The 17,304-nt window shown below is 35.8% G+C and overlaps 1 protein-coding gene across 1 annotated transcript in view; it reads right to left on the bottom strand.

The window, feature by feature from the left end:
* LOC143246984 (thymocyte selection-associated high mobility group box protein TOX-like) overlaps positions 1-17,077 on the bottom strand; it is a 230,149-nt gene extending 213,072 nt beyond the window's left edge. Inside the window, exon 1 of the mRNA XM_076494264.1 lies at positions 16,848-17,077. Coding sequence (XP_076350379.1) covers positions 16,848-16,880 — 33 coding nt within the window. The 5' untranslated portion in view covers positions 16,881-17,077. The remainder of the gene's footprint in view (positions 1-16,847) is intronic.
* Between the last annotated feature and the right edge of the window lie 227 nt (positions 17,078-17,304).

Genomic DNA, 17,304 nt, shown 5'->3' with positions numbered 1-17,304 from the left:
GGTTTTACTCTAAAATAAACAAACACCCATATTATCCTTTGACATGCGCAATAGTATATTTGTCAACAATCGGTTTTCTTGAATTTTGTAATAATTCTTAGCTTTCTTTAAATAACGTATTAATGTGTTCCATTATCTAGTTCTGCTGCAGTTGGGTTCGATTTCACGTTCTATTATTCGATGTCTTATACCCATCGCAAATGATTAAGTAGTTCAGATTTTGTTGCTCAAACGTTTGCAACAAATTGAGATGAATAATATCCACTGCTGCACCTAAAGTATCTGGAACATGACCCTAGTTACGACGGTGAAAAGACTACATGTGACTCTATAAAATATTTATGTGTGGTGATCACTTGCACATAATAAGACACACCAGGTTCTCCATGTCCAGACATCATACATTATGTTTTTTTTTATTTCGCGCAAAGCTACTCGAGGGCTATCTGCGCTAGCCGTCTCTAATTCAGCAGTGTAAGACTAGAAGGAAGGCAGCTAGTCATCACCACCCACCGCCAACTCTTGGGCTACTCTTTTACCAGCGAATAGTGGGATTGAGCATCACATTATAACGCCCCCACGGCTGAAAGGGCGAGCATGTTTGGTGCGACCGGGATCCGAACCCGTGACCTTCGGATTACGAGTCGAACGCCTTAACACGCTTGGTCGGGCCGGCCCCCATCATATTGGACTGAAGGTCTTATTTTATCATCAATGCTGCCTGACTTTTCTTGTCGTGAAGGTGTAAGTCTATGTTTTCCTTCTGTTTTCTGTTATATTGTTTATAAGGAACAAGTACGTTCAGTCTTTCTCAAATTTCTTTCTTTAAATTAAATTAAATTAAGTTATTGTCATTGATGCCGTGATGAATTGTCTTCTTCTTTGGTTCTAGACCACAGTTCTGTTTCATGTTTATCTTGTCTTGTTTCCTTACGATTCTTCAAGTAAGAAGCTTTAACTTTCTGACTAGTCCACGTATTTATGTCGTAGCCACTAAGTCAGCAAGTCTTGAAAACCATAGTCAATAGAAAGCTTTGTTCGAAAGGCATTCGGCAGAGCCACGATTTAAAGTTGTTTGACATTTGGTAGATAACGTGATGCCACTAAAAAAAAATTGACTTATTTGGGGAATTATATGAAACTGCCCATTTTATCGTAAAATATTTTTAATATCAAATTTTGAAGATGTGTTCAGATTGGAGATTTAGAATTGTATGTAATGGAATTGGAAACAAAGGATTATGAATTAATTTGGGGTACCAGAATCATCTGTAAAGAGACCACCAGCCATGTTAAGCAAAGTGCAGATTCTTGAAAATCCACAAATACAAAGACCAGTATTTGTTTTGAATTAAGCACAAAGCTACACAATGGGCTATCTGTACTCTGCCCACCACGGGTATCGAAACCCGGTTTTTAGCGTTGTAAGTCCGCAGACATACCGCTGAGCCACAGGGGGGCTGATTGTTTAAAATTAAACACAAAGCTACACAATGGGCTATCTGTGCTCTGCCAACCACGGGTATCGAAACCCGATTTTTAGCGTTGTAAGTCCGCAGACATACCGCTGAGCCACTGGGGGACTCAAAGACTAGTAGCAAGTCCCGTTACATGCATGAGGTAGCAGTGTGAAGCCACATCATTACTAAAGATTCCCATTTTGAAATGGGACCAACGCAGCAGGGATTAATCAAGATAAGGTTTCCGTCATTCAGTGGACACTAGGACACTATCGTCCTCATGGACTGGATGAATTACAGAAAAAATCAGGGACAACTGGTGTGCTTAAGACATGACAGTTTTAGAATAGAGCATTTTCCAATATAAAGTGCAGAGAAATGCCTTTGTTAAAGTGCACGACGCAGCTTCAACATTGGCTTAATATAACTCTTTCTAGGATAAAATATCTCATAAACACAGCAATAGAGGAGCTACGTCAGCACTCACGGACTGCTCTTGTAAAATCAAGTAATGCGCTCGTGACTCGGCAACTTCGCGTGCTTTTGACGTAACTTATAATGAATACCTTTCACTGGTTATGTAACAATCAAGGTATCCAAACAGTTAGTTGGTTTGCAACAAAAAAAACAACAAAACATTCTTCAGACAGAAAGAAAAACAAATGACCAACAGCAATTGTGACACAGAAGATATAACCTGGTCAGTTAAGACTACCAAATGTGGTGTCGGTAATCTTTTATATAGGACATGAAATTAATTAGTAGTAGATGTGGCGTACACAATCCCGCATACTGAAAGACTACCAAAGAACCAACAAACATTGCAACCTAGGAAAGGGTATGTGTGGTAAGACCTGAACTTTGAATGTGGTTTTTCTCAGTTAAAATGAACGTCAGGAACAATAAAAGGATTTTTAAAATGAATCATGTTTTACTTTAAATGCTATTTCTTGTCAAATAATATTTTTAATATGTTGAAAAACCTCCAATTGGTAAAAGAACGTAAGGATATGTCGTACATTGCGGTCGAAACATATGAAGGAATTATAAGACGGTCCCTCAGAGAGGAGGTTTCATCCTATCTATCTTAATGCAATTACACATTTTAAAAATCAGAAAACTCTACGAATACTTGACTCTCTATGATTCCTCATTATTGTCAAAGAAACAGAAAATTGCCCTAAAATAAAATAATTCAAAATGTTTACCTTAGGCCAAAGTTGTCCCTAAAAACATTGATATCTTGTTTTGAGTATTGTGTGATGTTATTTTGTTTGTTCACTGGGTTAGGTAAACTATAGTTACATATACTTCTTTCTAAATGGCATCGTGGCGTACCTAATAATATACAGGGGTGGCCGTTTTACCCTCACCCATTCGTGAGAGAGAACTAATGCACAATCAGAATCGAAACAGGTCACCCCTGATACAGAACTATCAATATGTCGTGTTGATTGTTACATACGTCATTCCTAAGACGAATGAACTATCATCCAATCAGCAAGGACAGTTACAGTGGAGGCGTTATAATGTGACGGTCAATCCCACTATTCGTTGGTAAAAGAGTAGCCCAAGAGTTGGCGGTGGGTGGTGATGACTAGCTGCTTTCCCTCTAGTTTTACACTGCTAAATTAGGGACGGCTAGCGCAGTTAGCCCTCGAGTAGCTTTGTGCGAAATTCAAAAAACAAACAAACAAAAACAAAACAAACATTTCAAAATGAGAAGAAAAAAATCTGCTTTCTAGTTTGTTAGAAATACCACAGTAGTAGAACTATTATTTAATTTGTTTTTAACATACATAGAAATATTTTTACAATTATTGATACAAGTTCATATTTTATATTCACAGCTTCGAACGATCACTAGAGAGATTAGACATGTCAACACTCACACAAATCATTTCTAGTTCTTTCATTATAAAATACATAAACACCAGCAGATCTAACACAGGATCTACGATAAACGTTATTGTACGCTGTAATAATTGAATAATTAATTACTGGAGAGATTAAATAAAGTGGCCAAATATCGTGAAGTATTATTGGGTTTACGGCCGAACATGTCGTTTGGAAGGAGAGTAACCAACTAATGAAACAGTGCATTATAATCTAAATAAGTAAGAACTCAAGGACAGTGTATATAAATAGACAGACTAATTACTGGGTTAATTTTTAACCTTTAATTAAGATATGCCCGCGAGTTCTTTAGTAATTGTCTGAAGAGAAAGTGTACAAAAAGTGTTATATTCATGCGAGAGGAAAAGTACACTATGTTAATATTAACAACACCCTATTCACTTAAGTTAGCTTTAATAAATCAACAAATATTACAACATTGCAAATAAACCGACAGTAGCTTTCATCTCGTATTTCAAAAGTGTAGGACAACACAACAGGTGTCATTTTTCTACATTTTATTTGGTAATACTAGCTTTATAAAGCCACTGAGGCCATAAAAATGTATTTTACACCTGTGAATGTGTGGTAAACTGGCCACCTGCATGATAAAACAACCATATGTTTATCATGAAACAACGCGTGGAACGTCATCTAACAATCGTATCTTTTGAAGTACTCGCCTGTTTGCTGAACCTTTATTCAGCAGCTGTCGTCTGGTAAACTTGGAAAGAACGCCCCCTTGTGAACGTTTAGTTGGTGAATATTGTTATTAAAATTTCGAAATCCAATTTCCTTTCAGTTTGACTTTCCTAGCGACGAAATGCCAGTTAGTATATTATAAACATTTCCTTCCACCAATGTATTAAAAATCTCCGTTTGAAATTCAAACTTGAAAACAATTCACTTTTATACATAAAGTTCCTGAATATTGTAAACAGATTTGTAGACTGTCTACAGCGACCTCCGCCAGCTGTTCAGATTAAGAAACGACATCACTTCAGAAAGAATCATTAAATTACCTGTATTACCTGAATTTGTTATACTTTTCACCTACAGGGGGCTGAACAAACATATCAAATCTGATTACAGTTACAAAGTGATTTAAAAAAAAAGCCTATACGTTCGAGTCACACTACATACACACTGCACGTGCCATTGTTACACTGAAAGTTAGAGCAGAAACAATTACTTTATTGGAAGAATAGAAAGATGTTATTTTCCCTTTGGATGTATTCACGACTCTGAAATGCAGGGTTCATTTCAAAGGCGACGGGAGGTGAGTGGATCGTAAATCCTAGGATTCACAATCCAGGAACTCTAACCACTGGACCACAGTCGGTCAAGAGTGAATTGACAATCAGACATGAGTTAAAATGAAGCCCAAACATCTGTTAAAAACAGCAACATTTAATTTGTTAAAAAAGGAAGGAACAAACTCCGTATACTATAAAGGAACCTCTCTAACCAGCGGAATAGGCTTGATGGCGTATAACGCTAAAATCAGGGATACGATTCGTCGCTGTAAACAGACATCAGCTCATGGTGTAGTTTTGGGCTAAAAACAAGAATAACAAACAAGCAAGGACCGAACAATTGCGAACAAGCAATTGCGAATGTTATTTTAACACCTGTCGTTAATTTACCGAATTAATTTTACGTCGGTAGACACTACTTACAACTATGCGAATGAAAGCAATTTAACATTTGCTTACTTATAAGGCCCCGGCATGGCCAGGTGGTTAAGGAGTTCGACCCGTAACCTGAGGGTCGCAGGTTCGAATCCCCATCACACAAAACATGCTCGTCCTTACAGCCGTGGGGTCGTTATTATGTGACGGTCGATCCCATTTTTTGTTGGTAAAAGAGTAGCCCAAGAATTAGCGGTGGGTGGTGATGACTAGCTGCTTTCCTTCTAGTCTAACACTGGTAAATTAGGGACGGCTTGCGCAGATAGCCCTCGCGAAGCTAGCTATGCGCGAAATTAAAAACAAGCAAAGAAACAAATTCACATTATTACGGACTTTGTAAGCAACAGACCAGAGAATCCACAAGGCGTTTGATTCATAAATATTTAAGAAAAAAACCAATGTTTCTTAACACCGATGTAATCTGTATAAAAACCGCTGGTATTTATAGGGTTAATATGCTTTGATACCTTTCGACTTGTAACAAAAAAAAACAAGGAAGAAATAAGAGAAATATATATTTTCTCTACTTCCAGTTTTCTTCTATGCTCGTAATTAATTACACTTCAGACTTTTTATATGTTTTGATAGTGTTGAAATACATAACATGCCTGAGATTAATGTTATATTTTTAAAACTATGGAAACATAAATATTAGGTTGAGGAATAATTCGTGAGCGTTTTTAAATCATTTCATTCAAGCATTACATGCAAGACTATACAATACTTCAATGCATGAACACATTACACCCAAAACATTTATTATGATACTTTATTTCATGTAATACCTAGGTATATAAAAGTCATTACAAGCGGGGCCTGGCATGGCCTAGCGCGTTAAGGCGTGCACTTCGTAATCTGAGGGTCGCGGGCTCGCGCCCGAGTCGCGCCAAACATGCTCGCCCTCCCAGCCGTGGGGGCGTTATAATGTGATGGTCAATCCCACTTTTCGTTGGTAAAAGAGTAGCCCAAGAGTTGGCGGTGGGTGGTGATGACTAGCTGCCTTCCCTCTAGTCTTACACTGCTAAATTAGGGACGGCTAGCACTGATAGCTCTCGAGTAGCTTTGTGCGAAATTCCAAAACAAACAAACAAACATTACAAGCGAGAAGTGTAGAAATATTGTGAGAGAAATAATTGAAGAACATCAGTTTGTTTGTTTTTGAATTTCGCACAAAGCTACTCGAGGGCCAGCCGTCCTTAATTTAGCAGTGTAAGATTACAGGAAAGGCAGCTAATTAGCACCAACCAACGGCCAACTCTTGGGCTACTCTTTTACCAACGAATAACGGGATTGACCGTCACATTGTAACTCCCCCACTGCTGGAGGGGCAAGCATGTTTCGTAAGACGGGTATTTTAACTTGCGACCCTTAGTCTGTGATCCGAGCGCTCTAAACACCTGGCCATGCAGGGTCAAGGGTCATGTCTAAAAGCGCATTATGAGACAGACGTCTTTGGCACTGGAGAACTTACAAAGGAATTTCATAAATATTGGATTATAAACATATTAACATATAATAATGGCAAAGTGAAGCAAAAACGTATATTAGAAAACCCGCTTCCTTGAGCTGCTTTAATAAATGACCACAATAACCAGCAACTAATATTAATCTTCCATTTTCAGTTTAAAACGTATGCCCGGATGAAGTGTCAATATCCGTATCCAAATTTAGAAAAGAAGCACATAGAATACGCCTTGTTCAATTGAAATACCCAGAGAATTCATTGTTACAATAGCATTTATAGGTTAGTTGGTTTCAAAGAAATGCGCTTTGCACATAAAATCGAATTACAACTTTCAAATATGCGTTGGTAAAAGAGCAGCCCAAGAGTTGGCGGTGGGTGGTGATGACTAGCTGCCTTCCCTCTAGTCTTACACTACTAAATTAGGGACGGCTAGCACAGATAGCCCTAGAGTAGCTTTGTGCGAAATTCCAAAACAAACAAACAATAAATAGAGCTGATAGCACATTGTTTAGATTTGCACTCAACATTAAACCTGATAGTGAATGATATTGTTTGGTTTATACGTGAATATAACTTCCTTTCATCTTGAACAGTATGGAATTTTTCCCTAAAATAATGTTTTTTTCTTCTGAATGTTTGTATTTCATATTTTATGAACACGTTTATTTTACTTCTCTATGAGCCTGAGGGTTGTGGGCTTGGATCCCTATTACACCAAACATACTAGCCCTTTCAGCCGTGGGGGCGTTATAATATGATGGTCAATCCCACTATTCACTGGTAAAAGAGTAGCCAAAAAAATCGGCGGTGGGTAATGATGACCAGCTAGTATTAAATTGCTAAATAAGGAACGGCTAGCGCGGATAGCCCTCGTGTAGCTTTGCGCGAAATTCAAAAACAAAAGACGAACAGGAAGATAACTGTGCAAAAATATTTTGTAGACGGCGTCATTGTATTTCAACTTTGGTTGAAACAACATCAGTAAACAGTGGAGATGTCAGTGAACAATTGAATGCTGATTCGAAACTATATCAGTGAACAATAGAATGTTGATACGAAACTATATCAGTGAACAATAGAATGTTGATTCAAAACTATATCAGTGAACAATAGAATGTTGATTCGAAACTATATCAGTGAACAATAGAATGCTGATTCGAAACTATATCAGTGAACAATAGAATGTTGAATCGAAACTATATCAGTGAACAATAGAATGTTGATTCGAAACTATATCAGTGAACAATAGAATGTTGAATCGAAACTATATCAGTGAACAATAGAATGTTGATTCAAAACTATATCAGTGAACAATAGAATGCTGATTCGAAACTATATCAGTGAACAATAGAATGTTGATACGAAACTATATCAGTGAACAATAGAATGTTGATTCAAAACTATATCAGTGAACAATAGAATGTTGATTCGAAACTATATCAGTGAACAATAGAATGCTGATTCGAAACTATATCAGTGAACAATAGAATGTTGATTCGAAACTATATCAGTGAACAACAGAATGTTGATTCGAAACTATATCAGTGAACAACAGAATGTTGATTCGAAACTATATCAGTGAACAATAGAATGTTGATTCGAAACTATGTCAGTGAACAATAGAATGTTGAATCGAAACTATATCAGTGAACAATAGAATGCTGATTCGAAACTATATCAGTGAACAATAGAATGCTGATTCGAAACTATATCAGTGAACAATAGAATGCTGATTCGAAACTATATCAGTGAACAATAGAATGTTGATACGAAACTATATCAGTGAACAATAGAATGTTGATTCGAAACTATATCAGTGAACAATAGAATGCTGATTCGAAACTATATCAGTGAACAATAGAATGTTGATACGAAACTATATCAGTGAACAATAGAATGTTGATTCGAAACTATATCAGTGAACAATAGAATGCTGATTCGAAACTATATCAGTGAACAATAGAATGCTGATTTGAAACTATATCAGTGAACAATAGAATGCTGATTCGAAACTATATCAGTGAACAATAGAATGTTGATTCGAAACTATATCAGTAAACAATAGAATGTTGATTCGAGCCTAATAAGACGATTGTGAAACTACAAAAGGAAGTATGTGTCATACGTTTTTCATAAACCACATCTGGGGGTGAGATACTTCTTTTACGTAAAGCTACAGAAAGGGCTGATGAGGAATTTGAATGATGATGAATGGTTATTTGGAATGAAACACAAAGCTACATAATGGGCTATTTGTGCTCTGCTCACCAAGGATATCGTATCGAAACCTGATTTTCAGAACTGAAAATCCGCAGACATGCCACTGTGCCTATAGGGGGCGTAAATATTAATACTAATACATTCGATGAAAACATATAACCTCTGCAAAAAATAACATTCCCATTATAGATTTAAAACAAACAAAAATAAATAAAAATGTGTTCACAACAGTTATTAGAATCAAGCAGTTGGTTATTCTGTGGGCATTTCCTCCCAGCTATTTAAATTTGAACAAGTTATTAATCTGCTTAGAAGTTTGGGCACATATTTAACATCTCACACGTTCATTGGCATTAAGGTAAGGGCTGTGTTTCCTTGACAAGAATTGAAGCAGGACAGAATATGTTATCATGGAAAGGTAAAATTGCAACCAACTGATTTCATGATTTGTGTGGGAATTAAATTATAAGGGTCACTTTTTAATATAGGCCTTCCTCACACAAGCTACTTTTTAATGTAGGCCTTCCTCTACACAAGTCACTTTTTAATATAGGCCTTCCTTTACATAAGTCATTTTTTAATATAGGCCTTCCTTTACACAAGTCACTTTTTAATATAACCCTTCCTTTACACAAGTCACTTTTTAATATAGGCCTTCCTTTACATAAGTCACTTTTTAATATAGGCCTTCCTTTACATAAGCCACTTTTTAATATAGGCCTTCCTCTACACAAGCAACTTTTTAATATAAGCCTTCCTTTACACAAGTCACTTTTTAATATAGGCCTTCCTTTACACAAGCAACTTTTTAATATAGGCCTTCCTCTACACAAGCAACTTTTTAATATAAGCCTTCCTTTACACAAGTCACTTTTTAATATAGGCCTTCTTTTTACACAAGCAACTTTTTAATATAGGCCTTCCTCTACACAAGCCACTTTTTAATATAGGCCTTCCTCTACACAAGTCACTTTTTAATATAAGCCTTCCTTTACACAAGTCACTTTTTAATATAGGCCTTCTTTTTACACAAGCAACTTTTTAATATAGGCCTTCCTTTACACAAGCAACTTTTTAATATAGGCCTTCCTTTACACAAGTCACTTTTTAATATAGGCCTTCCTTTACACAAGTCACTTTTTAATATAGGCCTTCCTTTACATAAGTCACTTTTTAATATAGGCATTCCTTTACATAAGCCACTTTTTAATATAGGCCTTCCTCTACACAAGCAACTTTTTAATATAAGCCTTCCTTTACACAAGTCACTTTTTAATATAGGCCTTCCTTTACACAAGCAAATTTTTAATATAGGCCTTCCTCAACACAAGCAACTTTTTAATATCAGCCTTCCTTTACACAAGTCACTTTTTAATATAGGCCTTCTTTTTACACAAGCAACTTTTTAATATAGGCCTTCCTCTACACAAGCCAGTTTTTAATATAGGCCTTCCTCTACACAAGCCAGTTTTTAATATAGGCCTTCCTCTACACAAGCAACTTTTTAATATAAGCCTTCCTTTACACAAGTCACTTTTTAATATAGGCCTTCTTTTTACACAAGCAACTTTTTAATATAGGCCTTCCTCTACACAAGTCACTTTTTAATGTAGGCCTTCCTTTACACAAGCAACTTTTTAATGTAGGCCTTCCTTTCCACAAGCAACTTTTTAATGTAGGCCTTCCTTTATACAAGCAACTTTTTAATATAGGCCTTCCTTTACACAAGCAACTTGTTAATATAGGCCTTCCTTTACACAAGCAACTTTTTAATATAGGCCTTCCTTTACACAAGTCACTTTTTAATATAGGCCTTCCTCTACACATGTCACTTTTTAATATAGGCCTTCCTTTACACAAGTCACTTTTTAATATAGGCCTTCCTTTACGCAAGCAACTTGTTAATATAGGCCTTCCTTTACACAAGCAACTTTTTAATATAGGCCTTCCTTTACACAAGTCACTTTTAATATAGGCCTTCCTCTACACATGTCACTTTTTAATATAGGCCTTCCTTTACACAAGTCACTTTTTAATATAGGCCTTCCTTTACGCAAGCAACTTGTTAATATAGGCCTTCCTTTACATAAGCAACTTTTTAATATAGGCCTTCCTCTACACAAGCAACTTTTTAATATAGGCCTTCCTTTACATAAGCCACTTTTTAATATAGGCCTTCCTTTACATAAGCCACTTTTTAATATAGGCCTTCCTTTACACAAGCACCTTTTTAATATAGGCCTTTCTTTACATAAGCCACTTTTTAAAATAGGGCTTCCTCTCCACAAGCCACTTTATATAGGCCTTCCTTTACACAAGCCACTTTTTAATATAGGCCTTCCTTTACCCAAGCCACTTTTTAATATAGGCCTTCCTTTACACAAGCCACTTTTTAATATAGGCCTTCCTTTACCCAAGCCACTTTTTAATATAGGCATTCCTTTACATAAGCCACTTTTTAATATAGGCCTTCCTCTACACAAGCCACTTTTTAATATAGGCCTTCCTCTACACAAGCCACTTTTTAATATAGACAGTTGAAACCATTTTTCAGTACATGTTAGTTAGTTTACTCAAAATCTGAAGAACCACTGATGTAAGATACAAACGTCATCGACTCTGCAGTGCGAGCTGTATTATGTCAACTACAAGATAGAAAGCAATACTTCCAAGTAATCCTACGACCCATAGAAACAACGATACTAGTTTAGCTCAAAAGTACATGATACGCAAGCTCTCGGCCATTTCCCTTACCACTTGTATCTACACAGAGTTACCTTCTTTACTGAACATTAAACATTCAGTTTGTAAGAATTTTTCAAGTCTTCTAGAGAAGTGAATGATTGTATATTGGGTTACAGAACCAGAGAATATAGATCGACTGATGACGCTTCACTGGAAAAGTGAATGATTGTGTTGGGTTACAGTACGAACTAACATAATGCTACAGATTACATTCCAATACCTCTCAAGTGCATGAGGAAGTGAATGTTTGTGCTGGGGTACAGAACTACAGGACATAACGCTACAGATTACATTCCAATACCTCTCAAGTGCCTGAGGAAGTGAATGTTTGTGTTGGGTTACAGAACTACAGGACATAACACTACAGATTACATTTCAGTACCTTTGAAGTACTTGAAGAAGTGAATGTTTGTGTTGGGTTACAGAACTACATGACATAGCACAACAGACTACATTCCAATACCTCTCAAGTGCATGAGGAAGTGAATGTTTGTGCTGGGGTACAGAACTACAGGACATAACGCTACAGATTACATTCCAATACCTCTCAAGTGCCTGAGGAAGTGAATGTTTGTGCTGGGTTACAGAACTACATGACATAGCACAACAGATTACATTCCAATACCTCTCAAGTCCATGAGGAAGTGAATGTTTGTGTTGGGTTACAGAACTAAAGGACATAACACTACAGATTACATTCCAATACCTCTCAAGTCCATGAGGAAGTGAATGTTTGTGTTGGGTTACAGAACTGCAGGACATAACACTACAGATTACATTTCAGTACCTTTGAAGTACTTGACGAAGTGAATGTTTGTGTTGGGTTACAGAACCTTAAGACATGACACTGAGCTTACATACACACTTGTATCTGTAAAGTGAACCAGTAGCCTTATCTGTTCAGCGTGATAATAAGATACTGTATCGAATCAGAAAAGAAAGTTCAATTTTGTGATTGCCCAAATTCAAAGACTGAAAGAACCAACAGCAATTGGTTGGATCGTATTTTAAGAGATTGCTGTGTCATTGTAGACGTTGTTCATCGTGACTGGCTGAGGGTAAAAAAAAATAACATTCAGAGAAAATAACATTTCTGTATGTATGAAAAGGCGCGAATGAAGAAATGAGTATTTAAACGATGCATCATCAAAAAAAAAAAAGGAAACTGAAACCTAGAAGTGACCCCCACCAAACTGACCTGAGTTCTCACTATGGAAACTATAGACTCAGGAAGAGAAAGGAACTGTTTGTGTTTGTTTCAGATCAGAATAACATTTTAGATATCACGATCCAGGATATGATGAAGCTGTAGGAATGATGAACGGGTACCACAAAGTACTTGTATATCCCATCATCATAGATAATAATTAATAATAATTAATAATAACACCAAAATTAATAATTAATAATAACACCAAAACATCTTCTGACGGATGAAGAGCTATTATGTTTAATGACTATGGAATTTCTTTATGTTTTAGAAAAATAAGTTTAATAATACTGTTATTTTAAGTTTGTTTAATTGTTCGCCCTGAGTATTTTGTATGTAAATAAGTTTAATAATACTATTATTTTAAGTTTGTTTAATTGTTCGCCCTGAGTATTTTGTTTGTAAATAAGTTTAATAATACTATTATTTTAAGTTTGTTTAATTGTTCGCCCTGAGTATTTTGTATGTAAATAAGTTTAATAATACTATTATTTTAAGTTTGTTTAATTGTTCGCCCTGAGTATTTTGTTTGTAAATAAGTTTAATAATACTATTATTTTAAGTTTGTTTAATTGTTCGCCCTGAGTATTTTGTATGTAAATAAGTTTAATAATACTATTATTTTAAGTTTGTTTAATTGTTCGCCCTGAGTATTTTGTTTGTAAATAAGTTTAATAATACTATTATTTTAAGTTTGTTTAATTGTTCGCCCTGAGTATTTTGTATGTAAATAAGTTTAATAATACTATTATTTTAAGTTTGTTTAATTGTTCGCCCTGAGTATTTTGTTTGTAAATAAGTTTAATAATACTATTATTTTAAGTTTGTTTAATTGTTCGCCCTGAGTATTTTGTATGTAAATAAGTTTAATAATACTATTATTTTAAGTTTGTTTAATTGTTCGCCCTGAGTATTTTGTTTGTAAATAAGTTTAATAATACTATTATTTTAAGTTTGTTTAATTGTTCGCCCTGAGTATTTTGTTTGTAAATAAGTTTAATAATACTATTATTTTAAGTTTGTTTAATTGTTCGCCCTGAGTATTTTGTATGTAAATAAGTTTAATAATACTATTATTTTAAGTTTGTTTAATTGTTCGCCCTGAGTATTTTGTTTGTAAATAAGTTTAATAATACTATTATTTTAAGTTTGTTTAATTGTTCGCCCTGAGTATTTTGTATGTAAATAAGTTTAATAATACTATTATTTTAAGTTTGTTTAATTGTTCGCCCTGAGTATTTTGTTTGTAAATAAGTTTAATAATACTATTATTTTAAGTTTGTTTAATTGTTCGCCCTGAGTATTTTGTATGTAAATAAGTTTAATAATACTATTATTTTAAGTTTGTTTAATTGTTCGCCCTGAGTATTTTGTTTGTAAATAAGTTTAATAATACTATTATTTTAAGTTTGTTTAATTGTTCGCCCTGAGTATTTTGTTTGTAAATAAGTTTAATAATACTATTATTTTAAGTTTGTTTAATTGTTCGCCCTGAGTATTTTGTATGTAAATAAGTTTAATAATACTATTATTTTAAGTTTGTTTAATTGTTCGCCCTGAGTATTTTGTTTGTAAATAAGTTTAATAATACTATTATTTTAAGTTTGTTTAATTGTTCGCCCTGATTATTTTGTTTGTAATTACGTTCAAAGCTCCACAAAGGGCTTTCTGTGCTCTGCCCACCACGGGTATCGCGACCCGGAATCTTGGCCCTAAGACCACGTTTGTATCGTGCAGTGATTTAGAAGATAGGTTTTTCTGGATTAGAGATGGAATCAGTTATAAAGGTAGAACTTTTTTTTTTTAACAAATAACAGAGTTTTAGTGAATGTAAGAGAAATTCGTATTTTCTGCAAGTTTAGAGATTCAGACAAGATTGTCAGAGATCCGATTTTTAAAGTAGGAATTTGAAAGTACATTTATTACCCTGAGCCTAACTTGTTTGTGTTTATTGGTGTTAAGTACATGACGAGGTCTTCTATGCTCACCGTGGGCACGGAAACCCGAATTTTACCGTTATAAGAAGGGGGCTTTCTAGTCAACCGATACGAGTGTGGGGTTTGGTTTGGTTTGAATTTGGTTGGAATTAAGCACAAAGTTACACAATGGACCATTTGTGCTCTGCTCAACACGGATATCACGGAAGCGGTGTGAGTTCGAAGACATATCGCTGTGTCACTAGAGGGCGTTACATCATGGACTTCCCGCTTGTTTGTTTGTTTGTTTCTCGCAAAACTACTCGAGGGCTATCTGCGCTAGCCGTCCCTAATTTAGCTGTGTAAGACCAGAGGGAAGGCAACTGGTCATCACCACCCACCGCCAACTCTTGAACTATTCTTTTACCAACGAATAATGGGATTGAGCGCACATTATAACGCTCCCACGGCTTTGCAGCATGTTTAGTGTGACGGGGATTCGAACCCACGACCCTCGGATTACGAGTCGAGTGCCTTAACCATCTGGCCATGCCGGGTCGTTCGTGTGTATTTTCTTATAGCAAAGCCACATTGTGCTATCTTCTGATTCCATCGAGGAGAATCGAACCCCTGATTGTAGCGTTGTAAATCCGTAGACCTACCGCTGTACCAGCGGGGGACAACCTATATGAGATCGCGTACTTACGTTTGTATATGTTTTTTTGTTTTTTTTTGCTAATTTAGAGTAAATGTGTTTGGAGTTGAATACCATATCTTAATTGTTGTTCAAATTAGATTCCAATAGATTTTGTGTCTTTAAAGTTTGGAGAAAGTGAATTGTTTCAAGTTTTTACCACTTCCATAAGACTATGAATTTCTCCCCAGACAAATGCACATCATAAACGAAAACTTTCAGATTCCAAATATGCAACATGGATGTACATTTAATTGTAACTAGGAAGACGTTCAGATAGTGTTTTTTATTTCTGTTTTAACCAATCAGAACGTACATCCAACTGCACGTTGTCCTCACAAATATAAGTATAGGCTCCAATATCCCTTTTCTATCTCAATTTACTGTAAAGTTTTAATGGATTTTGAAAATAAAGGTTTGGCTTCCATTATAGCGACTGTAGTTGACCTTTAGTGTGGCCTTGACCACTGGGCTACGTACACCAAAACTCAATTAACTGGTGTTGGAAGGCTCTTAACCTTCGCAGGAAAAACTGATCAAATCACGAGGACACACATACGCAGAGGAATTGAAATAACACTCTCCGCCATCAGGCGAGTTGAAAAAAAGAAAATTTGTTATTATATCGTGATGGATCGAACCCCGTATTGTAAGAACGTAGACTTACATTATTCAATCAGTGTACAAAATACAGCACACAGTTCCAACCTTACACGTTTTCAACACGTTTCAGTGGTACTAGTACTTGGAATTGATCCATCGCTTTTGATTTAACTTTAGCTCATAGTACACGTGTATCGTGTGACAAACCTCTATATCTGGATATACTTGAGATAACCAGATGATACTACAGATATTTGAATTTACAGATGAATAGAAACGTGTTGTTTCACACGATGTTTACAGTGATATAAATATGACATAACACAAAGATAATCAGTGCCAAAACAATTAGTGGATAGAAAGACGAACTTTTGTTAAAAGTTACGAATGGTAGAATGAACTTGAATGGAGAAGACCCATTGAATAGAAAGATAAAACTTCGTTAGAAACTTCACAGAGGGAAACTGCAGGAAGTATCATAGCGTGAGACATGTTTCCACAAATATTTACTCACGCTCAAGAAACATTTAGATCTGGAATACTAAATGCAACATAAATCAGGTTATGTGATTGAATCACAGTAAAATCGAGCGGGTTGTCTTGGTATTAACTATTTAAAACTTACCACTAGAATGGGTGAGAAATTACTTCAACTTACACCAATGTTCGCCTAACTGATTCTTTGAAAACGAGATAAGCTCATCAGTTCTCCTCTTGACTGCTCACTGAGACAAACAAGAGCAACAACAAATAGGGTAATGATATCAACATTAGGCTTACGTGAAGCATAAACAAAACTACGTCAACATATTTTTTCTTATGTTAATCTCCTACGTAACAAATAATCTCGTAAGCGAGTGATTAGTTTCTGGTTAGCCAACACGCACAATCTATGACAACATACGGGTAATTTGTGTAACACTCATTTTCTGAGAAATTTCGCTTACCTTGAACAGGTACTGGTCAAACATCTGGGCCATTGTTGCTGCGAATAATTCGAAATGAGAAGATTGGCAACTGGGATTAATTCACGCCTTTCTTGGCTTTGTGGAGACGCGTCTCTAAAGTCCTGAGGATTTGTTCCGCTCGTGAAGCGGTGCTCTTCAAGGCTTGAGTTTTGCTTACGAGAGTATAAGTGACACACGCGCGACAGGGTCCAGATCTCCTTTCGACAATCAGAAAACGCCACAGTTTCCGAACGGTGACAGATAAACGTTCACTTATCACTTTCGTAGCCACAGGCAGCTAAGCAGGTGACACACACTTCTACCTTCCCAGGGGTATTCGAACACCAGAATGAGGAAACAATTCAGATAAGACAACCACCTGTGAGATAATTCTCGTTTAATACCTTATCGGTTATTTGTAGGTTATAAGAATGATATATGTTCGTTTGATGATTAC

The sequence above is a fragment of the Tachypleus tridentatus genome, chromosome 3 (genome assembly GCF_004210375.1).
Source record: "Tachypleus tridentatus isolate NWPU-2018 chromosome 3, ASM421037v1, whole genome shotgun sequence".
Lineage (NCBI taxonomy): Eukaryota > Metazoa > Arthropoda > Merostomata > Xiphosura > Limulidae > Tachypleus > Tachypleus tridentatus.
Note: the sequence above shows the minus strand (reverse complement) of the source record. Positions and strands in the feature narration are given on the sequence as shown.